Below are 24,736 nucleotides of genomic sequence, written 5' to 3'. Positions count from 1 at the left end.
TTTCAGGCTCTGCCCAAACTAGAGAATTTGAAGACCTGAAGACAACCCTGTGTCAGTGAGGCACTTACTGCCCTCAAACTGTGCTCAAAATGGCGGCCTGTGGCGCCCAATGGAGACAGGCAAAGCCGTGTGTGCTTTATCGCAGCTTCTCAAGGGAGGTGGGGTCTTTAACAGGACGTGTAGGTCCATTGGCAGGAAACTCCCCAAGGACCTAAGCCACATGCTGCCCCTTGAGAGCACGAGGCAGCACTTTCCCCGTGTTGCCCTTGTGTTCCTAGAACACCTTGCACGGAGCCTGGCATGCAGCATCACCCAAGGCTGGCTTTCTGGGAGGAGCAGAGGAAGTATAGTTGTAAAGGTGAGAGTATCAACCTGAACGACCATTCCTCTGAATGGCATCTTGCACTGGTCCTTCTCCCTGTCTGGAAAATGGCCCGCTGACAATCCAGGAAGCGTGAGGCAGTGAGGAATGGAAGGTGGGAAGGTCATGGTGAGGTAACTGAGGGGGGAGGGGGGAACCAAGAAGATGCCTACAGGGAGGATTGAAGATGCTTTGAAAAAACCCAGCTCGGGGCTCCTGGGTGGCTCCGTGGGTTGAGTGCCCGACCTCAGCCCGGGTCACGATCTCATGGTTCATGGGTTCGAGCCCCGCGTCGGGCTCTGTGCTGACAGCCTGGGGCCTGCTTCGGGGTCTGTGTCTCCCTCTCCCTCTGCCCCCCTTCCCGTTCACAGTCTGTCTCCAACATAAACATTAAGAAAATAAAAAATAAAAAAACACCCAGCTTCCCAAGTAGGTCACCCAAACCATGGAAAAGAAGAGATTAGCAGAGTCCCCAGAGCTGAGGACAAGAGCAAAAGAAGGCCCCCACCCCCGCAGAACCTAGGCTTTCAAGGGACTACGTGAAAGAAGAGAACCTCTTGCCAGACCGGTTGCTTTTAAGAAATTTATTTAGAAAAATAACCCTACCCTGCCCTCCTCCCTCTGTGCCATGGGACTTGGGCATCGTGTCGGATTTGACTCTGGATTGGGCCTCCCATCCGCACGGGGGCCCAGCACATGCTGACAGGCGGCCACGCCACTGGGTGACCTCACACCCTCTCGGCCGGTACAGTCCTGCGCTCGATCCTTGTCCGGGCCTCTGCCTCCGGGTCTCCGGAGGGAGAGAGGGCCCTGAGGAGCGAGGGCGGCCTGGCCACAGTCTGTGTGCCCCTCCCGAGGCCGGCCAGGGCAGCTGGGGGCGGGGGGCTCCGTCCGCCCCCCACCGCCTCTCAGAGCTCAGGGCTGGAAGCGAGGCGAGCTGACGTGAGGCTGGTGGAAGGCATGGGCGCTGTATACCACGTCGGGGGGCGAGGGCGTGCTGGCCGCCAGCACCGAGCACAGGGGCTCATGGCTGCTTAGCACCGACGTGAAATACTTCATCTCTTCCGTGAGCTGCTTGATCTCCTTGCGCAGAGCCGCGTTCTGTTTCTCCAGGTCTTCACTCTCCTGTGGGGAGACAGGTCAGCATCTGAGACTAGCGTCAAGGAAAGCACAGGATCGGGGGAGGGGGGACCGGAGGAGTCCAGACTAGGTTCTCACAGGCACAGCCGTGGGGACGGGCGTCGGTGAATTTTTCTGCACGCGTGGGTGCACGTGTGCACATGTGTTTGCGTGTGTCATACGTGAGTGCCCGTGCATCTCTGCACGCCTGTGTATGCATGGATGCCAGGTCGAGCCTATGAAACTGCTGGAATTTGTCTGTTTTGACCTATAAAGATGGCAGTTCCACATGGTCCCACCCAACAGGCGCACACAGGAATGCATGTGGGCACGCTCCTTGGTGTGGGTGCGTGTGTACATGGGTCTCCGTGAGTGTGTACGTGGGTTGAGAGTGGCAAGGGTAGGTGAGGGGAAGCTGGTTGGCAGGTTAGAACCTGAAGAAACGGCAGAGAGTTTCTCTAGTTCTGTTTGATACAGGTCAGCATTTCCCAAGCTTGCCGTAGCAGTAGAATTTAAGGGCTTGTCACACAGTTCCAGGCTCTTCGTGAAATCTAGAGATTTGAACTGAATGGGTTTGGGATGTGGGGTGAATTCTGGGAATTCACGGAATTTTTATAAAAATGTTTATTTACTTTTTTTTTTTTTTTTTTTGAGAGAGAGAGAGAGCACAAGAAGAGAGGGAGGCACAGAATCCGAAGCAGGCTCCAGGCTCTGAGCTGTCAGCACAGAGCCCGACGCGGGGCTCAGAACTCGTACACGTCAAGATCAGGCCCTGAGCCGAAGGTGGACGCTTCACCCGCTGAGCCACCCAGACGCCCTGGGAATTTGCTGAATTTTATCGAGTGCTCCAGGTCATTCCAATGATCGGGCAAGTTTGCAAACGTGAGTTAAATGCAACCTTAGACTTGTTTTAGTTAGTCAAGCACTAATGAAGTGCCTAAATGTTAGGTGCCTGAACACAGACCATGAACTCAAATGTCCGTTGATTGGCTGGCTGATGACATTAATTGCTGGCCTAGAAGTTGACTCAAAACTACCGTGGGCAGTGGGCAGATATAAGATAACCTACCACGTAAAAGGCACCTTACATAACCCATCAGGAGCATAAGCAGCAATGAGATATCCAGGTTTGCTGCTAACGGCCTTCATCCATGAGCCCAGGGTTTCTTTTTTAAGTGGCGGAGGGGTGTACGACCGGCCTTACCCATCAAGCCAGCTCCCATCTGTCTGTGAAGGACAGATGCAGGCAGGCTCAGCCCCAGCCTGGCATTTCCTGTATGTGGCGTTGAGCTAGAAAATGTGGCTAGGTCGGTACAAAAGAAACCCCTATCTCTAACATGGGGTGGGGGTGGGTGGGATACTCAGACCCACGATGGTGGGGTCAGAGGCACTGGCTTCTTCGGCAAGGTACGGCTGGCTCTCGCTAATCTCACCACTTGGCTGTTTCCAGGCACATCCCGGAGGCAGGGCATCCCCTCTTTACCGAAAGGTAAGAGAAAGCAACACATGAGACTGGGTGGGGGGTGGTTGGTAAGACGGGAACTGGGGGCCGGGAGTCCTGGCCCCTTCCTCTAGCCCTTTTCCTCGCCCCCTCTGAGAGTTTCCACTGGTGACAACGTTTACTGTAAATTCTGTGCTCTGAAGAGCCTGGGCAAACCCCGAGGCAGAAGGGAGGGGTAGGGTGGGCGGGCCACAGGGACCAACCGCGCTCTGACCTTCTCCCCGCCTAGAGGCAGGCCCAGCTTTCGGGAAGTGACAGCAGGTTCTTCCTCCCCGAGCAAGCTCTGCTGAGCTCTCTCTAGTTTTCTCTCCCTGCCCCCCGCCCCCCCTGCCTTGCAGATCCCAGAGCTCTAGGATGGGGCTTCACGACTGCCGCTGCCTCTAACCAGAAAACAACCCCCTGTGACAAGAAACTCATCTTTACCTCGGGAAGCAAGACTGCTTCCTGCTAGGGCCCCAGAGAAACCAGCACTGCCAGCCCAGCAGCCTCACTGCCAGCCCGGGGGCCACGCAGCCAGCCAGACACTGGCAAGAGGAAGAGTTTGACTTCCCTTGTAGAAGGAAGTGGCTGATCTGGGGCCTCCTCCCAACATGTCCCCACCTGCCAACGTTTGGTCCACTCTGACCCTCCCTGGGGCAGTCATGCCCCGGAAGGGACTCACACGGGGACAGCTGGCAAAGGCCGTTAACTCGGAGGAGCAAGGATCACATCCCCCGACTTCCCTTAACTTCCCAGTGGCAGCTAGCAATCTAGGACTCAGTGAGGGGGGACGGGAGCAGAATGTTTGGGAAGGAAATGTCAGCCTCTCACATGCATGTCTTCTGCTGCAGTCAGGGAGCAGTGAGCTGGCTCACAGTGAGTTTGGGCTTCCCTGGAAGCTGCTTTCCACTTTTAGGAATTCACTTGGGGCCCTCAGGCTCCTCACAGGAACCCCGAGATGGACACGCTGAGGCCAGCTGGCTACCATTATTCCCACTTCTCAGATGAGGCCAACTGAGACCCTGGGACAAACCTACCCCAAACACCCCCTCCAAATGATTACAGGCTGGTGGCAGCAGCCGCTACGAGGAAAGGCTTTGGAATTTGACGCAAGACACTTATTTTCTCAGAGGTTCAGACACTTTAGCGATTGACCCAAAGCCCCATAACCATACAGGGTTATGCAGAGCAGGGATCGGCTGGAGGCTTCCCCGCCCTCAGCCCCATTCTTCTAGCATACCCAGTGCTTCCCCCAAGAGACTGGTAACTTACGTGACCAAAGGTCTTTGGAGATCACTAAGAAGTCTTCAACTGCCCTACAGTCTCCCAAGAGAAAACAAGGTCTTGATTTGGGTGATCTTTAGACACTGCACTGGAAGCCTGAGTTAGTCATACTTTCCAGTCACAGAGCTGATCATCTGCCTCCTGCCCAGAGTTGGGAGGGAATCATCCATCCAGCTACGCTTTGAGAGGGCTCCCTCAAGGCCAGACCTTCGTCCACATGCACAGTGAGGTCCAGAACATACAACAACAGTGGGCTCCATCCGCAGTAACTGGGGACCGGGGTCCTGGCTGGGTGAGCCCATGACTCTCTTTTCCCTCTCTGAGCCCCAGTTCCTGTTAGAACGGGAAGACTGGACCTCAACAGTGGTTCTCAACCTTGGCCACACATTGAGATCAGTGGGATCCCTGGAGAACCTTACCAATACCAGTGCCTGATTCTGGTTTAAGCAGTCTCGGGTACAGCCTGGGCATTTGGGTTGTTAAAGGCTCCCAGGGGATCCTAATGTGCCGTGAACACTGCCAACCATGAGAAGGAACCATTAGCTTAGAAGCTCTCCAAGCCCTCTTCACCTCTGGAATATCTCAGAGTCCGAACTGACTGAGCGTATTAACCGCCAACCCCCACTTGTTGGGAAGGGGTGTGCGTGAGTGTCAGGGAGAAGGCTGTTGGGAGCGGAGGGATGTAGACTCAATTTATATGAGAAAAATGAGTGGAAATCGATTTTGTAAAAGAATAATCTAGCTTGACGTAATAATTTTTATTGAATGCTGCCACGTATCAATCACTTTTCAAAGTATTTTAGTTATCATCATATTTAATCTTTGCCACAACCCTATCGGGTAGATAATGTTATCAGACACATTTTACAGAAGAGGACGACCTAAGGTACAGAGAGGTTAAGTAATTCGCTCAAGGTCGCACGGCTCGTAAGTTGCAGCAGCAGGACTAGAATGAGGCAGTCTGGCTTCAGAGTCTGTGCCCACCATTTTCTCTTGCCTTTGACATCTGTTTAAATCGTATGACGTTTGGTAATTATCCTGTGAGGCCTCGGCCCTGTTGGCTTTGCCATTTCATCTTCCCTCTTTTCCCATTTCTTGCAAGTCTGGGAGATAAGGTTCACAATTCACCCTCACCTGTGAAGCTGCCTGATGCCAACCCTGTCATGAACTACGAGCTGCTCGGGGGTGGTTAATGAAGAGGCTTCATGGGGGTGTGGGAACATTCTGGGAAATTCCCTACTGGAGGGGCCGAAAGAGGGTCACTCAAAGAGCTCTCAAATGATGGGGAATCCCCAGGCAGTTCCCTTACCCACAGGGAAGCCAGTGAGGACCAAGGCCAAGGACAGGCTCTGGCCCAAGGCTCTGGCAGGGACTCTCCAGGCATTCTGAGCGGGCCTTGGTCCTCCTTCCTGCCAGCTCTGGTTTACTTCTCTTTGAATCACAATTTCCAGAAGAGTGAAAATAGTCCCGGGTGTTCCTCCTCAAGAGAACATGTATTCGTTTATCGATTGGGTGACCTTTCAGCCCCCACCTACACTTCAGCAGGAGAGTAGTGTGTGAAGCTTATCCCTCGCACCCAGCTATGTTCAGCCTCCTGCAGTTACCAATCCCCGTCCACAAAATGCAGATACAGAGTGGAGCCCGCCATTGCTGGAGAAATCTGCGAACTGACAGGTAGGACATTTCCGAAGCCATGGTAGGACGTATGCCTACCCCTCCAACCAATCTGGCGGAATTAGCCCCAACTTCTGGTCCTCACCCGATGAAGAGAGAAGAGGAAACACTAAACCACAGGCCTTTGCACTGAATAATGTACAAGTCTGATTCTGGAGAAATTTTTACTTTCTTGCCATCCTAAACTCCTCCCCCTTGCTTTCTAGAGAGGCTAGAAAACAAATTCACCAAAATGCTCAGCTTCCCTTGCAGCTAGGCATGACCATGTGACAGATTCTGACCAATAAGGTGTAAGCAGAAGTACCTGGGGGTGGGGCTTCCCTTTTAACTGAAAAAGCAAAGCCTCACCAGGACAAAAGCCACCCTCCCTCAACACAGATTGATGCCTGGAGGTCCAGCAGCTACCTTGCAGCCTTGAAGATGAAAGCCACATACTGAGCATACCTGCACAGAGACAGAAGTAGCTCGGGTCTTTGATGACATTCCTGCCTTAGCCCTGGTCTGTCCAATTCGAATTCCTTGTGAGAGGACTCCTTCTATTACTCATAGCTAAATGCAATCCTGGCTGATATCTCAAGTTAGAAAGTTTATCACTAGCAAGCCCAATTCCAAAAAACAACTGATAATTGCCATGAACACAAAGGTTTGAATTAAGTTTTGTTTTGTTTTGTTTTTTAAACCTGCCAGGCCTCTGGGACAGTGTCTGGGTATAAAACCCCTACAACTGTACTAAACTCACTCCACACATTCTACCTCATGCACCTGATGGGCTTCAAATGTCACTGCTCCCCAGGTCTCAACCCTGGCTGCATACTGAAGTCACCTGAAGAGCTTCAGAAAATCTTAATTCCTGGACATCACTCCTGTGAGAGGTTCCAATTTGATTGTCCTGGAATGGGTCTCAAGCGTCAAGACTTTTTAAAAATGCTCCCCAGGGGCACCTGGGTGGCTCCGTCGTTTAAGCATCCGACTCTTGATTTCAGCTCAGGTCATGATCTCCCAGTTTTTTGGGTTTGAGCCCCGCGTTAGACTCTGAGCACTGACCACGTGAAACCTGCCTGGGATTCTCTCTCCCTCTCTCTCTATCCCTCCCCCCCACTTGCACTCTCTTTGTCTCTCTCAAAATAAATAAGCTTAAAAAATTGTTTCCCAGGTGAGCTTAATGAGCAATTAGCTTGGGACTCATGTTCGTAGCTGATTCCTCTTTTTAAAAATGTAAGAATGGGGCGCCTGGGTGGCTCAGTCGGTTGAGCGTCCGACTTCAGCTCAGGTCACGATCTCGCGGTCTGTGAGTTCGAGCCCCATGTCAGGCTCTGGGCTGATGGCTCAGAGCCTGGAGCCTGCTTCCGATTCTGTGTCTCCCTCTCTCTCTGCCCCTCCCCCGTTCATGCTCTGTCTCTCTCTGTCTCAAAAATAAATAAACGTTAAAAAAAATTTTAAAAAAAAATAAATAAAAAAAAATAAAAATAAAAATGTAAGAATATAAATATGGGCAGTGTTTACTTTTATTAAAATGTATTTTATATATTTAGATTTGTATTAAATATTTTTATTTTATAATATATAGTAAAAATAGCATAATACAAATAACTTTAGAGAGATGGGAGGATGTTTCTAAGTCAAAAGTATTTTCTGAAAGTAAATGCCTATTTAAGGCAAAGGCCTTACTATCCCAATTGCTATTATATTTGGCGAAAACAATTTCAAGTAGCCCAGAACAGTTCATTTTTATGACAGAAGAGCCAGAGGTAGGACATCTATTCGAATCTCATTAATGATAACTTGATCAAACCAGGTACCCTTTAAATTGTGGAGCTCCATGAGGGTCTATCACTGCCTTCACTGCTTTGCCATCATTGATTAGGACAGTGCGTGGCACATAGTAAGTGTTCGATAAAATCATCTTGCTTGACTGCCAGCTTGAACTCTCTAATAATTTACCAAACCCTGCTTATGAAGAGTCTACTAAGTAAATTTATGATATCCGTGACATTTCCAAGGGAGTGTTTAACTAAGCATTTACTAGCTTTTATAGCTTCTATTTTATAACAAGGATAGTTGCAAATGAGTGGAAGAGATTCACTTTTTTAAAAAGGCCCAGGTCAAATCCCTACTCAGTAACACTTTTGTTCCGCAAACTGAACCTATGCGTGGGAGTAGCAGAATGAGCACCATTTTAGGAACTCTGCATATAATTTCCTTAGCTGGAACCTGGCTTTCCCCATCCATTCCACACGAAGGAGACTTGAAAAGCCAGGCCCGTGCTCTTAACTTTTTACAAACTGGAAAGTATTATTATATGTGAAGTCATATTATTATATATGAAGTCATATATGACTTCATATATAATAATACATGTGATATCTCCACCTGATTGATTTGTAGGAACATGCCAAGCGCTCTGCGTTAAACAAATGAACAAATATAACCTTCTCAATGCAAAACAAAACAGAACAAATGCAATATTGTTCTGCTTTTATATTTACTCTGTCATTTAACTATCGAACAACCCAGGGAGGCGCTATTGCTTCCCATTTTGTAGATCAGAAGTTAGGTTCAGATATATTCCCCAGGCAGATCTGAATTAGTTTTGTTGACTCTCCCCACCCCACTCCCCGCCCCTACCCCTACCCCTACCCCACCCCCAGCGGGCTCCTGCTCCCTGCCACAGGCTCCTTCCTGAGTTCCTTCTCCTGGTCTCAGAGGCCTGGGCGCACAAGGCATATTTTCCAACTCTTGGCCCTTTTCCAACACACAGTTTGGCCTCAAGGCTCTGCTGAGCACACCCTTTCCTCAGGTCCTCCCAGTCTCCTTCTACGACCACGATCTGTCAGGGCTTCAGACAGACCTTCCTTTGCTCACTGTCCCCACCCTGTCTGTCCATTAGTTACATTCAACATCGCACTATTTGATTTTCACTGAAGTACTCTTCACTTTATGTGTTGAGCCTGTTTGTCATTTATTTGCCTGTTTTGTTTCTTTTTTAAAAAACATTTTTTTAACGTTTATTTATTTTTGAGAGAAAGAGAGCACGAGTGGGAGAGGGGCAGAGAGAAGAGGAGACACAGAATCCGAAGCAGGCTCCAGGCTCTGAGCTGTCAGCACAGAGCCTGACGTGGGGCTCAAACTCACGATGAGATCACGAGCTGAGCCGAGGTCAGATGCTCAACCAACTGAGCCACCCAGGTGCCCCTACTTGCCTGTTTTCTAGTGTGACTTCCGGTGGAATGCAAGGTCCATGAAATCAGGGACTCTGTCTTGTCCCTGCTGTGCTCTCAATGCCTAGAACAAGCCAAGCCATACCTGGCACCGAGGGGGCTAATACATACTTGTTGGGCGGATGAATCATTTCTGCCAACATTGGATCTAGTCCTGGGAATATGGCCTTTGCTTTTATAATTTTCTGGATCACTCTACCCCTTTAGCAGGAAGGCATGTTCTCATACCAGCCGAGGACCCAGAAAATACTTTGGTTAGAGGATCCTCCGTTGCAGGAAATTGCGTTTTGGCCCCAGGAATCCAGTCCACTCTGCGTGGCCCTGAACTTTATCTTCCTTTGGAATTTTGATAAGAGCTCAGGTCACCTTCCTTGGTTTCCTGAAACCAAGAGTGATGAGTCGTGTGCTGGGACAGTTCCGGTACATACCTGTTGTCCTGGTGTTAATTCTTACTAGTGCTGTTTTTGCTTCCAAAAGTGTTCCCGTTTGGAGGATAAGTGGTAAGATTTACTAAAACTTGACCCCCACATTCTAGCTCAGTGATATCATCTTTGTCCTTGTCCTCACTGTTCTCCGGAGTTCACTCAGATCTCTATTTGCCCATTTTCGTATGTTTGTAAATAAAAAAATATGCAGTATAACTACCTTTAAAATATTTTTAAAAAATCATACCCACCCATGATTCTAGTACTCTTAACACAAGTGTTTCCATTTGCACATGTTGCCCTCTTGCCCTTTTTAAGAAACATAAACACTCATTTGTATGAAATCTCAATCGTTGTACAGAATACAATTTGTATTTCGCTTTGTCTTGACTTTGTCACCTCTCCATAATCACCATAATTACCATTTTTATCGGCTCTGTCATCAAATGGAAGATCTGCAATTTACCTCAAATGGTTTTGTAATGTTGGACATTTAGGCTGCTCTCAAAATGTTGCTATTGTAAGTAATACCACAGTGAACATCTTGGTGCATTCTGGGTTTTGTTTGGTTATGTCCTAGGATAAATTTGTAGGAGTGAGATTAGCAGAGCAAAGGGCACAACCAGTCTTCCAGTTCAGGGCCATATTGCAGTAAAAGGGTTATGTAAAATATACAATGTTACCAGCAGTGAATATATGTGTCAATTTCACTCTAACCCCATTGGCATTTAGGCACTATAATTTTAAATAATTTATTTGGCCAATTAGCCTTTTGAGGGTTTCTTAATTTCGTTGTAATGTGACAAGTTATTGACAACATAGGAGGAAGAATTTTCTATGGGTCTGTTGCCTAGAACAGCATTCTCAACCAGGGACAATTTTGCCTCCCAGGGAACATTGGACAAGGTCTGGAAATATTTTTCCTCATCACAGCTCAGGGGTGAGGTGCTGCTACTGGAATGTAGGGGTTAGATTTTACATTTTACAGTGCACGGGATCCCCCTCCCCCAACAAAGAATTATGCAACTCAAAATGTTAGTGGTGCCGAGGCTGAGAAGCCCTTAGTGTGTATCATTTTCACAATCAGAATAGAAAATTGGGTTATTTTCATTTTGGTAGGAAAAATGTTACGTAAGTTTTCTGTTCATAGCTTCTGCCCACTTACCTATTGGAGTCTGGATGTTTTTCTTAAAAAGGACGTTCTTTCTATGGTATAAATATGACATCTGCATTTATTTCTTTTGATGCAAGTATTTTCCCCAATGTATTACTGTCCTTTTCATTTTGTATTGCAACTTTAAGACCTTTTTAACATAAAGGAACGTTTAAACTTCAGGCCCTCTCAACCCGGGACTCTCTTTCTCATCACTTGCTGTATATGCTTGGGCTATATTGCTCAAGATTGGCTAGGTCATTCAAGCCTTCTGGTTAATGGTTTACTTCTTGGCTTACCCTTTGCAAAAGGACGTGTAGGAGCAACACCCTCTGAATAATAAAGTCCTATTCAACAAAGTGGTACAAATCAAAAGCAAATGGTGGGCAGGCAAGAGGTTTAGGTTTTTGGGCGTCCTTGAGAAAGACCTCAGTGTCCCCATTGGTTACATGGCAGGTTGGTTTGCAGCATCTCTGAGTTATCTTTTAATTCTGTGATTCTATATAGAAGGGAATATGACCATAATTATTGTTATACCCCCCGCCCCCTCCCCCAACCACACTACCACATGGACCCATAATGATGCTCTCTACATAATGATATCCCACAATCTGAAGGGGACTTTGTCCTGCGGAACCACTCTATGCCCCCTAGGAAGCAGGGTGCCAGACTGAGTGCTACGGAGGAAACTAAGAAAATCCCCAAGCAGTTTGGGAAAGGACTTTTTGGTGAGATGCTCCCATTCTTTTCAAGAGAGAGAAGTTTGGGTGCTGCTCGCTGAGGACAGCTTCATGGAGACATCTGCTTGAATGGGCACCATCAATTTGTGACCTGCGACCTGTAATCTCATTTGAACAGAAATTCTTCATAAACATCAAGACTGGTATGGAGCTGGCCTCCTTCCAAATATGCCTCCCAAACTTAACCACACGGACCCATCATCAGTGGTACAAGCATTCAGGGGTGGTAGATTGCCTCGACATGCTTTTCTTTCCCAAATGAAAATAGTCTACATTGTTGTTCTGATTTTTAACATGGTACACATTCATCACAATAAAAAAAAAAAATACAGGGGCGCCTGGGTGGCTCAGTCGGTTAAGCGTCAGACTTCGGCTCAGGTCACGATCTCGCGGTCCGTGAGTTCGAGCCCCGCGTCAGGCTCTGTGCTGACTGCTCAGAGCCTGGAGCCTGTTTCACATTCTGTGGCTCCCTCTCTCTGACCCTCCCCCGTTCATGCTCTGTCTCTCTCTGTCTCAAAAATAAATAAACGTTAAAAAAAAATTTTTTTTTTTAAAAATACAGAAAAATACTAGGGTAAGATAAGCTACTCAAAACTCATGACTCAGGAATAACTGTATTAGCATTTTGGAGAACATCTTTCCAGATATCTGTATGTATGCAAACATGCCCCAAACCCACAGATTTTACATCAACAGGATTGTATTCTGCATACTGTTTGTAACTTGCTGTTCTCCCCTCACTGCTATGTCATATGTATCTTTCTGTGATACAGACATACATAGTCATTTTTAGTGGTAGCATAAAATTCTAGTGTCTGCATGTGTCATAATATGCTTAATCCCCTATTGTTGGGCATCTGTCCAATTTTATAGTATTGATAAAGTGTTTACTGGTCATGATGAACGAAGCATCTTTGTGCATTTTTTTCTTCAAACATTTGTAAGTGGAATTGCTGTGCCGGAGTATTCGTATGTGAGATGTTAATATTTATTGCTGCACAGCCTTCTTTAAAAAGGGTTTCAATAGACATGTTGATATATTGCATCGAGACTTTACTTTCTTGACTAGGCCTAATAATGGAGGAGGAAAAAGTGTGAATTTTGGAGGTTGTTGCTTAAAGAACACAAAAGCAAAGTTAGGAAGAGACCGAAGGAGGATATCAGAGAAGGTGAATATAACTTCGTGAGAGTCCGAAGGAAACAGGCAGTATAGCATCATGGCTAGGGAGATGGGCTCTAAAGTCAGGCAGACCTCGTTACAAGCTGTATGATCTTGAACGAATTACTTAACCTAAGAATTATGAAATAAGGCTTTTGTGCAGATTAAATGAGATACTACAGGTAGAGCCATTAACACCCAGCGCCTGGTACATAGTCATGTATTTAATTAATGTTTTCAATTAAGGGAAATTCATAGCAATAGAGGACCAAGAGAAGTGACTATTTTCCACAAATGGCTCACTGATTTTCGCTGAATTTTTTAAGGGCAGAACTAGCCAGACATTCCTTCTGTGTTTTGTTTTTGTTTTTGACCTATGCCTTCTCTATGCAAATAAGCCTTATGGCACCGTCTTCCAGAGAGAAAAGTGAGAACTCCAGGAGTGAAAAAGAACCACAAGCAGCTTTCTCTTCCAGTCCTCCCCAGACGACCAAGAACAATAGTGTCATTCTAAGGAGGCCCAGGGGGTTGACATCTTTGCTCAACTGTTTTTCCTCCATTACTCAATCTTCCTCCGATTGTAAGTAACTTAATTCTCACAGCATCAGTTCAAAGCTTCACTTCACGCATAATTTACACTCAGGACATTTGTTATATGTGGCATTAAAGATATCTCCTGGAACCTGGAACCCTTTTTCTTTTTTTAGACTAGTATAAGACTCCTTTAGGAGCCAGCCCCAGGAAAGCACCTTTCCCACCCCCAGCTAAGGGAGTACTCACAGTTCCAGCTTTCAGATTTGGCCCTGTTCCTCCACCTTGCTTCCAGTTCCATTCTGGAGGCCAGATCTGACTTGTCAAAGGCATAGCTCTGGGCTAATATTACTGTCTCCCCATCATCTCTTCTACTTTTCGCCTTTTCATGAACAAAGCTTCTCAACTGATCTCAACTTTTCTTTTCCACTGACCCAGGACACTGACTCAAAATCCTTCAAGCCACTACAATCAACCAGGATGGCCACACAAGGGACACTGATCTGCCATTCCTTATAGTGGTTTGTCCAGTACTGTAGAAGTTAGGGTCACTCATGACAAATCCCAACTTATAGTTGATTCTCCCAAAGGACTGAGATATTTATGTCAGATGCTCAAGAGATAAAATGTCACAGAGGAAGACTATTCAGTGTTTGAAATCAAAATTAAAAAAGAAATCATCCTGGGGTGCCTGGGTGGCTCAGTCGGTTGAGCGTCTGACTTCGGCTCAGGTCATGATCTCGCAGTTTGTGAGTTCGAGCCCTGTGTGGGGCTCTGTGCTGACAGCTCAGAGCCTGGAGCCTGCTTCAGATTCTGTGTATCCCCCTCTCTCTGCCCCTCCTCTGCTCATGCTCTGTCTCTCTCTGTCTCAAAAATAAATGAAAACATTTAAAAAAATTTTTTTAAAAAGAAATAATCCTAATGCATATGTAGTAATGACTGATGTCGAGAATGTAAATATGTACATTATAAACATAAAAGCACATGATAAAAACAGCCAAGCTGTATAAAAAAAGGGGAAAAGGCAAAGTATCTCTCTTTTGCTTTAGACCTTTCATCCTATTTTTCAGAAATAAATATTAACTTTGAGGGAAAACCCATTTGAAAAATTTTAAGTTCATACACATATGCACATGTATGTTTTTCTTTTTATTAAAAACATACATGGGAGCAAACTAGGTACCATATTCACCCCCTTTTTAACGTAAGCGTATAGAAGCTTGATAATCTTTCCAGATTAACACATTCGATGTAACATTTTGACAACTTCATAGTATCCCATTGAATGGACAACTATAGTTCATTTCGTTACTTCCTCACCCATGAATATTTAGCTTGTTTCCAGTCTTCACTATAACAAACAATGCAGCAATGAGTGTCTTCACGTGCACATAATTGTGTAATCTGTGCGCATGTTTGTAAATAGACTCCCAGATGTAAAATTGCTGATATTTTACACCTGAGTAAAATGAGTTACAGGGTATGTGCACTTGTAATTTGGATGGGCTTTTTTTTTTTAATTTTATTTTATTTTTACATTTATTTATTTATTTTTTTTTTATTTTTTTTTAATTTTTTTTTTCCAACGTTTTTTATTTATTTTTGGGACAGAGAGAGACAGAGCATGAACGGGGGAGGGGCAGAGAGAGAGGGAGACACAGAATCGGAAACAGGCTCCAGGCTCATATTTATTTATTTTTGATAGAGACAGAGCACAAGTAGGTTAGGGGCAGAGAGAGAGGGATACAGAATAGGAAGCAGGCTCCAGGCTCTGAGCTGTCGGCCCAGAACCCGATGCGGGGCTCGAACCCACAAACCATGAGATCGTGACCCCAGCCGAAGTCGGACGCCCAACGACTGAGCCACCCAGGTGCCCCTGGATGGACTTCTAATGGAGTTGTACTGACATATTCCTACTAAGTAGTATGTGGTGGTGCCTGCTTCTCCGTAGCCTTGGCAACGTCACATATTAGCAACATTTTTTGTCTTTGCCAGTCTGGCAAGGAACCTTCCGGTTGCTTTAATTGTCATTTCTCTACGTGAGGTCTAGAATCTTTTCCATATTTATTTGCTATCTCTTTCTCTCTTTCTGTAAATTGCCCATTTATAATCATTGCTCATTTTTCTTTTGGGTTGTTAATCATTTTCTTATTCACATGAGCTCTCGTGTGAAGTAAATATGCCCTTTTTTGGTCATGTGTATTACAGATATTTTCCCCAATCTGTGATTTGCCTTTGATTTTGCATAGAATATTTTGAGCTGTATAGAAATTTTTATTTTTTATGTATAAGGGTAACATATATCAGTTTTTGCCTTTACGGTTTCAGGGTTTTGTACTTTATCTGGAAAAGTCTTCATTCCAAAATAATTTTTCAATGTTCTTTTTTTTCCCCCAAGTTTCTTTAGTGGTTTGTTTTTTGTTTTTTTACATTTAATCTGTGTGCATGTTGTATGAGAAATGAAGACTCTAGCTTTCTTCCTCCCAAAATGGCTAGCCAGTTGTCCCAATTCTATTTATTGAATAATGCAGCTTTCTTTCACTGGTTTGAAAAGCTATCATCATCATTTTGCATTTGCTCTGGTGTCTAGATTTTAGGAACTGACATATGTATTTGGGTCTTAAATTTCAGTTTGTTTTGGGGTCTCTTTCTATATTCTGTTCTGCCCAATGTTCTGCCTTTTCCACATTGTTTTGATTTCTATATTTATAATTCAGCTAATCTTCTTTAATTACCCTCCTCTAAAATTTTCCTAAAAGCTGTCACATGGTTGTTTTTCACCAAGAACTTAGATTAGCTATTCTAACTGCCAGAAAGTCCTATTGGGTTTTTATTGGGATCACATTAGGTTAAATTGATAGATTTATTTCAGGAAAATTGCTGTCTTTACATAAGGCATATCTTTCCACTTATTGGAATGGGTTTTTTTTTTAATCACTTAGAATAATTCTAAAGTTTTAAAAAATTGAGCCCTGCATATTTTTTGTTAAATATATTCCTTCCTTCCATTTGCCATTATTGGTATTATATATGTATAAGGAAAAGTATATATATTTTTAAATATATATATATATAAATATGTTTTTTAATGTTTATTTTTTTAACATTTATTTATTTTGAGAGAGAGTGTGAGCAGGGGAGGGGCAGAGAGAGAGGGAGAAAGAATACCAAGCAGGCTCTGTGCTGACAGCACAGAACCCGACCCGGGGCTCAGTCTTACAAATTGTGAGATCAGGGCCTGAGCTGAAACCAAGAGTTGGACACATAACCAACTGAGCCACCCAGGCGCCCTCATTGTTGGTATTATAAATGGAATCTTTCCTCCCATTAAATTTTCTAATTGGTTGTGGTTTACATATAGGAAAGTTTTTACTTTTTGTGTTAACTTCGAAAGCTGACCGGATTTTCTTATCACTTTTAATAGTTTTCAGCTGAAAATTGATCCACTTACTGGATCCACTTATTAGCTACTGATGTCTTTTGGAGATGAACTGGTCCAGTATGTAAATGAACTGGAATTTAAAAAAATTTTTTAATGTTTTATTCATTTTTGAGAGATGGAGAGAGACAGAGCATGAGCGGGGAAGGGCAGAGAGAGAGAGGGAGATACAGAATCCGAAGCAGGCTCCAGGCTCTAAGCTGTCAGCACAGGGCCCCACACGGGGCTCGAACTCACAAACTGCGAGATCATGACCTGAGCCGAAGTCGGACCCTCAACCGACTGAGCCACCCAGGCACCCCTAAATGAACTAGAATTTAAATAAAAACTTAAAAAAAAATAATTAAAAAACATTAAAAAGGAAATGAACTGGTCAAGATGTGCCTTTCTCATTTCTCACCAATGCATCTACTATGCCTAACAGATTCCATGGTTGTCTGCAGGAGGAAAGGAAATAAGTGTGGTAAGGGCTTGTGTGGAACATCCAACAGAAGAGAATTAAAATGGAATGTCGACTTTGTTTGTTGATATCACAATTATGAAAAGAAGCACCTGATCCAGTTTACATGAGGGGTACTCAATGCCAGGGATGGTATAAAACTAGCATAAGATTAAACCGTTGTGGAAAGAGGCTCCTTCCCTACTCTATTTTAAAAGCAATCAGTATACAGCATGTTGGCATAAGCCACTTATAGGCTAGATACTGAAAACGCTAAATAATAAGTAACCCACACTCTCACTGCAGAAATGAAGTAACGCTTTTGGTATTTTAAGAGAGATAATAGTGGCAAAGCTGAAACTGAGAAAATGACATTACCCCAGTATATGAGGCTAGCACAGTAATGCAAGCATGGCCTGACGGTACTCTCAGTCGCTGGTCTTTACAATATTGGTAGATGGATCTACGGCTATGTGTGAAGGCCAGAGAATGGTTCCAGAACTTCAACATGTGGAGCCAAGCATGAACTCAAGAGTAAACCAAGCCCTTGACCTTAAGGATGCTAGTGGTAAAACAGAAGATTTTTCTACCTGGATCACAAACATAATTAAGAGGATAATGGATAGAGAAGATAGGTGATTACTTCTAAGAGGAAATGACCATTTCAGACCACAGCCAAACCCTCTGCTTGAAGGTGGCAGACGTATATTATGTGGCTGCCAAAAGCTTTTACCTGAAGTCAAGAAACAAGCTGCACTGGCTGTAACCCCCAGGCTAGCTACGCAAACGTATGTGACCCACTCACTGGGCAAAAAGTGAACCTGACCACTGTGGTGCTCAAAGGAAAGGAACGAGGAGGAGTTTGTCCCCAGATGTGGGGAGGCTAGGAAGGAACATTCTAGAGACTGCGGTTGGAGGTGTGGGTGTGGACGTGGTGACTGCATGACTTGGGTCTCCATGCATCCCAAACCCAGAGATTCTCTCACTCTAGCCATGGCCAGTATAATCAAGATGGGCCAAATCTTCTGGTTCTGAATCTTGTCTTACAGAGAGAGACAGAGAGACAGAGAGACAGACAGACAGACAGACAGCTGCGTCCACTGAAAACTTTGCCATAGCAAAGAAAATATATGTCCCCCTCACTGATGTGTCTCTGGGCTTGAATGAAGACCAGTGGGTTGAATTTACAGGGAAACAGTGGTGCAGCTCAAGATAGGGAGGACTCTTCTGCTCAGGTTAGGAGGGAAGGAGTTCTCCGACAGAAGTGAGCAGGCGTACGTTGGGGACCATTTCAGCGGTGTGTGTGTGTGTGTGTGTGTGTGTGTGTGTGTGTGTGTGTGGTGGGGGGGGAGGGGGGTGCATGTAGAGGAATCTTAAGCATCAAAAGTGTGTCTGAACTTGCCAGCCCTTAAGAAATCTCTCAGCCCTGAGATTCTGCAATGTATATATATAATCTTGTGATAATTTAGCTTGCTTCTATAAGAATAACTATTATTAATATTACTCTTATTATACTTAAAATTTTTGAGTATTATATGCCAAGCAGTGTGTTCAGCTTTTTAGATGCACTATCTCTATGAGGTAGTTACTGTCATTTCCCATTCTATAGATAGGAAAATTGAGTCTAAGGGAGGTTACCAACATTTCTAAGGTCAATCACACAGATAGCAGGTGGCAGAGCTGGGATTCAAACCCTGTGCTTCTGACTGCACAATCACTGAGATATACTTAATTCACACTTTTTTTTTTCTTTTTGTTTTACTTTTGCAAACTTATAAAGCTTATGGCAGTTTTACAGTCTCAGGACATTGTCTACTTACACAAAAAGCAAGGCTTTATCCTTTCCCATTTTTTTGATGTTTATTTTTTTTAAGAGAGAGAGACGGAGCATGAGAGGGACAGAGAAAGAGGGAGACACAGAATCCGAAGCGGGCTCGAGGCTCTGAGCTGTCAGCACAGAGCCCAATGCAGGGCTCGAACTCGCCAACTATGAGATCACAACCTGAGCCGAAGTCGGACGCTCAACCGACTGAGCCACCCAGGTGCCTCTATCCTGTTTAATTTTCATTTGTTTGTTTGCTTGCTCTAAAGAATATTGAATTAGAATCGGAATCTGATAGAGACAAGTGCATGATCATAGATTTTCAAGCTTAAAATAGTAAATTGGAGTGTGGGAAGGGCCTAAGCCATAATGAAATCACAGAGGATATAGAAGTACCAGGGTCACCAACAACTTAACATTTAGACGGCTGGTCAGCATTATCGAAGAGAAGAAAGAATTTGGTGTTCATTCATTTATTCTTTTTTCGATTCGACAAATATTTATGACCTTAAAACTATGTTGGGATGCAACAGAAGATATGCTGAATACACTTCTTGTTTTTTTAAATTTTTTTTTTAACGTTTATTTATTTTTGGGGCAGAGAAAGACAGAGCATGAACGGGGGAGGGGCAGAGAGAGAGAGGGAGACACAGAATCGGAAGCAGGCTCCAGGCTCTGAGCCATCAGCCCAGAGCCCGACGCGGGGCTCGAACTCACGGACCGTGAGATCGTGACCTGAGCTGAAGTCGGACGCTCAACCGACTGAGCCACCCAGGCGCCCCTGAGTACACTTCTTATAAAACACAAGCACCCGTTCAGAGATGTTGGTGCAGACTATTCTCGGCTTCCCTGCCAAGCTAAAAGAAGCATCTGTTTCCCCCCCTAAAACTACATCTTACTCTTTCTTGAGAGCATTAAAACAACTATTCCAACTGGTTGATTGCCACGGTAATCTTTCAAATAAACACAAAGCATACTTCTTGCCCTTTGTACCAATTGCCCTTTTTACCATTGAAAGACATTACGAGGATGCTCGAGGTTCGGGAATGGTTCAGGAGGAAGGAGAGGAAGGCTGAGCTGCTAGAGGAAGGGATGAAGGGATGGAAGAGGAAGGAGCCAGTGAAGAAAGAGCTGGCAGACTAAGGGACCAAGGAAGGGGCAGAATGAAGAGAGGGAAGGCGGTCAGGTATGGGTGACAAGGAGGAAACACTGCTCTGGCACACGGCCAGAATCCAGAAACGTTGATCAGAGCCCTGCTCTGCCAGTAGCATTGCAGCTCAGCACCACCCGAGGCTCTTGCTCAAGCCAGGGGTCAGGACCTTCTCTAGAAAGTTCCAGGCTAGAGGCAACTCAATCAGGACAGTGACCGTCCCAGATAAGTGTACTTGAAACTGCCTCTTTCACAGATCCCTTGGGATGTCATGAAAGATATTTCGAAATAAAACTCAATGATGTTCAGGAAGGTGAAGTAATAAGGCGTGGCCCCCTATGGAGGCCTAGCCCCAGATGCAAGGACCAGGGTGGCTGTCAACTGGCCTCCTAGGGGATGGGACCGTATGTGATCCTAACGCTGGGCTCCTGGGTTCCCCCAAAGTGCTTCACACCGTGTAAATTCCTCCCAAAGACAGTCCTGCCTTCCTTCTGCAGAGGCACAAGCTCTCTCTGCCTCCTCCATCTCCAAGCAGGCCGTTCTGGTTCCACCCAGCCCTCCTCTGGGCCTCAGGTGATCAACTCATTTATACTTCATGCCCTCTTGGGGGTCAGGAAGAAGGGCTCACTTCTCTATCAGCCCCATGGCTCATGTTCTGCTACAAATTTTTCTCAATACAACCATGGGAGAGCCTCTCCTCCACACCGCACCCCACAGCCCTACCCTGCCACTCTCCCCCGCCCTTCCCCACATACACATGCCCACGCAGACAGGCTCAAAGCTGTGGTCCAAGCACCCATAAGTGGTGGGGAGCAAAGCCCAAGGCTCAAGAGAATGAAGGAAGTCCTGAACACTCACCAAGTGCAAGGTGTCAGCCTTCTGTGTCTGCCTCTGTCGGCTCTTCTGGGCAGCAATGCGATTTTTCTCCCTTCTCTGAACTTTTCTCACATCATCAGATGAGTCCTGGGAAGCAGACAAGATGGGAATGGGGTGAGTGTGCTCCTCCCTTCTGAGTTAAAACAGGTTCTCCTGCCGTTCGGTATCTGTCCGTCCATCCTTGTTCATCTTTTCATTAGCCCATTCACTCCCTCCTTACCTAAAGGCTGGGCCCGAAAGAGAACCTTCCCCACACCCTTCTGAGTTAAAACAGGTTCTCCTGCCGTTCGGTATCTGTCTGTCCATCCTTGTTCATCTTTTCATTAGCCCATTCACTCCCTCCTTACCTAAAGGCTGGGCCCGAAAGAGAACCTTCCCCACACTCTGTCACGCTCTCTTACATCTATATAGGTATGCTGGCCAAAAGCTACAGGAAGAAGAAAAAGACCCTGGGGCCTAGATAGGGCTGTATTTGGAAAAAATTGGTTAAGGCGATGAAGTGTGTTTTATCACCTCTCCAGCCCTCTAGGGCTGCTCCACCCTTACTCTTTTCGGCCTAGAATTTTCTTGCTGTTTTTTTTGTTTGTTTTTTTTTTTTTCCAAAACTTTGTTGACACCAGCTATGTGACGACTTCTGTGAAAATGCTTTTTCAGAGGTGCTCTTGCTTTTTAAAAAAAAAATTTTTTTTAATGTTTATTTATTTTTGAGAGAGACAGAGAGAGGGTGGGAGAGAGAGAGAGTGGGAGAGTGAGGGAAAGGCAGAGAGAGAGGGAGACACAGGATCCAAAGCAGGCTCCAGGCTCTGAGCTGTCAGCCCAGAGCCCAATGCGGGGTTCGAACCCACAAACCGTGAGATCATGACCTGAGCCCCCCAGGCACCCCAGAGGTGCTCTTACTTAATTCCTCAAATCTGTGAAGTTGATATTATCATTTCTATCTTATATGTGAGGAAACTGAGGCTCAAAGGGCTTGCCCGAGAGTTCACAGTAAGCCAGGACTTACATCTTCTGCTGCTAAGTCTGATGCCTTTCTAAGCCACTCCCCACCCCTCACTGGTTTGTACCCATGTGTCTTCTGCCACATTGCTGGGCTCAGGTCCCATCCCAGATCAGTCTCTCTTTCCCCCTGCATTCCCTTCATTATGCTCAGTGACCCTGACATTCCCCGTGGCTCTGAGCACAATGCCTAATACAAACTAGAGACTAAGAACAGCTCTAACGGTGGAGATTACCTGGCTGTGGCAGGTTGCTGATGGGTGCTTAGGAGGACAAGAGGACCTCTGGTGTCCTCTAAGTATATCCCACAGATGGACGTGTCCTCTACGTGGGCAGAGAGGTTAGCTCCAGCTGTCCCCCTAACACTGCAGGATAGGTGTAGGAGCCTGAGTAAAACTCTTCCACCACCCCTACCCTGTTCCCTCTCAGGTCCACACGGGACAGAGGGGCACTGTTCCTGGGGCAAGACCCTGTGCTCTCCAAGCGTGTCTCACCAGCATGCCCAACACTTCCAGGCCATCGCAGTAGGAGGGCATCGGGTCAGATGGGAAGGAAGTGCTTTTCTCTAAGGGGCTGGGAACCCAGATTACCATGGAAGCCATGAGTAATTTCCTTCCTAAGAAGAGTACAGACTTCCAGGCAGCCCAAGCCACCCTGATACCATCTGGAGCAGAGGACTGGATTGTTTGCCCTCTAGAGGTCTCTGCTATGACGTCTCCCCACCTGGTGCTCTTCTGTGCGGTATTCATGACAGATGCTGTCTTATATGTTTATATACTTTTATTTTGGCTGCAGCATCTTGAAAGCCCTCTTGGATGTCTATGCTAAGCAAAGAATGTGGTTTTTAAACCACAGAGTTGGGGAAGACATTTTAATCTCTTGATGTATTAGGTGAGAATGCAGAAGCCTTTCTATAGGGAGGGATGTCAAGGAAGGTGGTGAAGAGAAGTCTCCAAAGGTTTGGGGTCAGGGTGCCTGGGGGGCTCAGCTGGTTAAACGGCAGACTCTCGGTTTTGGCTCGGGTGGTGATCCTGCAGTTCGTGGGATTGAGACCCACGTCAGGTTCCGCGCTGACGCTGTGCCCAGCCAGCTTCCGATTCTCTCTCTCCCCCTCTCTCTGCCCCTCCCCAGCTCATGGTCACTCTCCCTCAAAATAAGTTAAACTTTTAAAACATTTAAAATAAAATAAAATAAAATAATAAAATAAAATAATAAAATAAAATAATAAAATAAAATAAAATAAAATAAAATAAAATAAAATAAAATAAAATAAAATAAAATAAAATAAGCTTCGGGGCTGGCAAGGGGCCCCTCCTGTTGGCACCCCTCAAGCTGAAAACTTTTGACTCCGAAGTCACCATCTAGATTCCAAAACGCCCCCAGACTCTCTACCTCGACCGCTCTGCTTTCCCCGGAACTGAGCCGAGCTGAGCTAGAAGTCAGTGCGTCCGTCAGGTTCTAGTACTGCCTTCCGATTGACCCTTTCCTCCTGTCCAGCGGCCACAGGGGAAAGAAAGAGGCTTCGAGGCTTCGCGACAGCGCCCCAGCATCGCTCTCCGCTGGCTGTGCTGGCGGCAGGGGCAGGGCCCCTGTAGGTCCTCCTGCGCCCGCTTCCCCCTCCGTCTAACTTGCTCTTTTTTCTTCTTCGCTCTTCCCCGTTGCCTCTCCCTCTCCCTCTCTCTTGCCCTGCTGGCTGCCCCCCCCCCCCCCCCGCCGCGACCCCACGCGCTGGGGCCGGGGGTGCCAGCGGCCTCTGTGATGCTGTGCCCCTCGGGTTTCTCCCGCCTTGCAGACAGGTGGACCCTCTCTCCTTGGAGAGGCCGGGGTTCTCTGATGCACATGCCCCTCCTGGCTTCCTAGAAAGCTTCGCGGGGTGAGGACCCGGCTGAGGCGGGGGCGGTGGGCCCCGTCTGGAACCGAGAGGAGAAGCGGCCCTGGTGGAATGGGTGCGGGACGACGGTCCGCGCCGACAGGCGGCTGAATTGCAACCACCGTCGTAAGTCTGACGGGGTGTTCCTGCCACCAGCCACTTCCTCGCGCCCCGGGGCTCCCTGGGCAGCCCAAGGAGGCCTGGCCCTCCCGCTGCCCGCCCCCTCGGAGACGCAGACGGTGGGTTGCAGGGAAAGGGGGACCCTACCTGCTTGCCCGGGGGAGGAGAGCGGCTGAAGCTGGAGTCGCTGCTGTCCGAGCTGTGAGGCATGGCTGCAGTCTTCCGGGCTCTCCACCCAGCCCCCGACGCGCCCGCGGGCTCTCTTGTCACCAGCTGGCCTCCCTTCCTGGCTGCTCCCGGGCCGCCAGCCCACCCCCCTGCACAGGTCCCTCCTCTGCCCGCCCTGCAGCCACCTCTGACCCCCGCGTCCTCCTCGCTCTGGGGTGCAGAGGCACTGCTCCCCACAGGGACATGTCGCTCGCTTTGGGGCTCGTGCGCGCGCGCTCTCTCTCTCTTGTGGTTTCTGGTAACTCACACTGGAAGTCACATGGGCGGAAACTTAAACAAGGTAGAAGTTAATTTGAGAGAAAATACATATCTGGGAAAAGACCCACAGAATTATATGAAAGGAAGACCAAAAAAAAAAAAAAAAAAAATACACAAAACCCCAGATACCTTCTGACTGTTTGAAAGGCAGAACAGCTCTCCTCAGTTGATGGAGATAAAAGAGAAAAACAGCCCAGGCAGGGAAAAACCCCAGCCAGAATTAGCAAGTCCGTCTCCTGTCAACAGGGCAGAAAGGAGAGGGAAAGAGTTTCCATTGTCAGCCGACTTGATTTTTCAACCAAAATAAAGCAACGAGACTGGGATTTCTCTCTGGTTTTTACCCGAAAGCGGCGACGCATCCGTCCTGTGACAGGCCTCCCTCACCCCCCATGCA

General features: G+C 46.6%; 1 protein-coding gene across 1 annotated transcript; it reads right to left on the bottom strand.

The window, feature by feature from the left end:
* Nucleotides 1-930: 930 nt before the first annotated feature.
* On the bottom strand, nt 931-24,301 carry BATF (basic leucine zipper ATF-like transcription factor). Its single transcript, XM_019427200.2, has 3 exons — nt 24,004-24,301; nt 20,853-20,957; nt 931-1,486 (listed from the first exon to the last, which is right to left on the bottom strand). Exons 1-3 carry the CDS (start codon nt 24,064-24,066, stop codon nt 1,277-1,279), a joined length of 378 nt encoding a protein of 125 aa, XP_019282745.1. The 5' UTR covers nt 24,067-24,301; the 3' UTR covers nt 931-1,276.
* Between the last annotated feature and the right edge of the window lie 435 nt (nt 24,302-24,736).

Source organism: Panthera pardus, unplaced genomic scaffold (genome assembly GCF_024362965.1).
Source record: "Panthera pardus isolate Hobbes unplaced genomic scaffold, ASM2436296v1 HiC_scaffold_24, whole genome shotgun sequence".
Classification (NCBI taxonomy): Eukaryota; Metazoa; Chordata; class Mammalia; order Carnivora; family Felidae; genus Panthera; species Panthera pardus.
Note: the sequence above shows the minus strand (reverse complement) of the source record. Positions and strands in the feature narration are given on the sequence as shown.

Bases quoted from the DNA above. Each gene is read 5' to 3' on its own strand.
- BATF (XM_019427200.2), bottom strand. From the start codon at position 24,066: ATGCCTCACAGCTCGGACAGCAGCGACTCCAGCTTCAGCCGCTCTCCT. The intron at 20,958-24,003 runs GTAGGGTCCCCC...TCTGCTTCCCAG, and splicing joins CTCCTCCCCCGGGCAAGCAG to GACTCATCTGATGATGTGAG. The intron at 1,487-20,852 runs GTGAGTGTTCAG...GTCTCCCCACAG, and splicing joins AGGCTGACACCTTGCACTTG to GAGAGTGAAGACCTGGAGAA.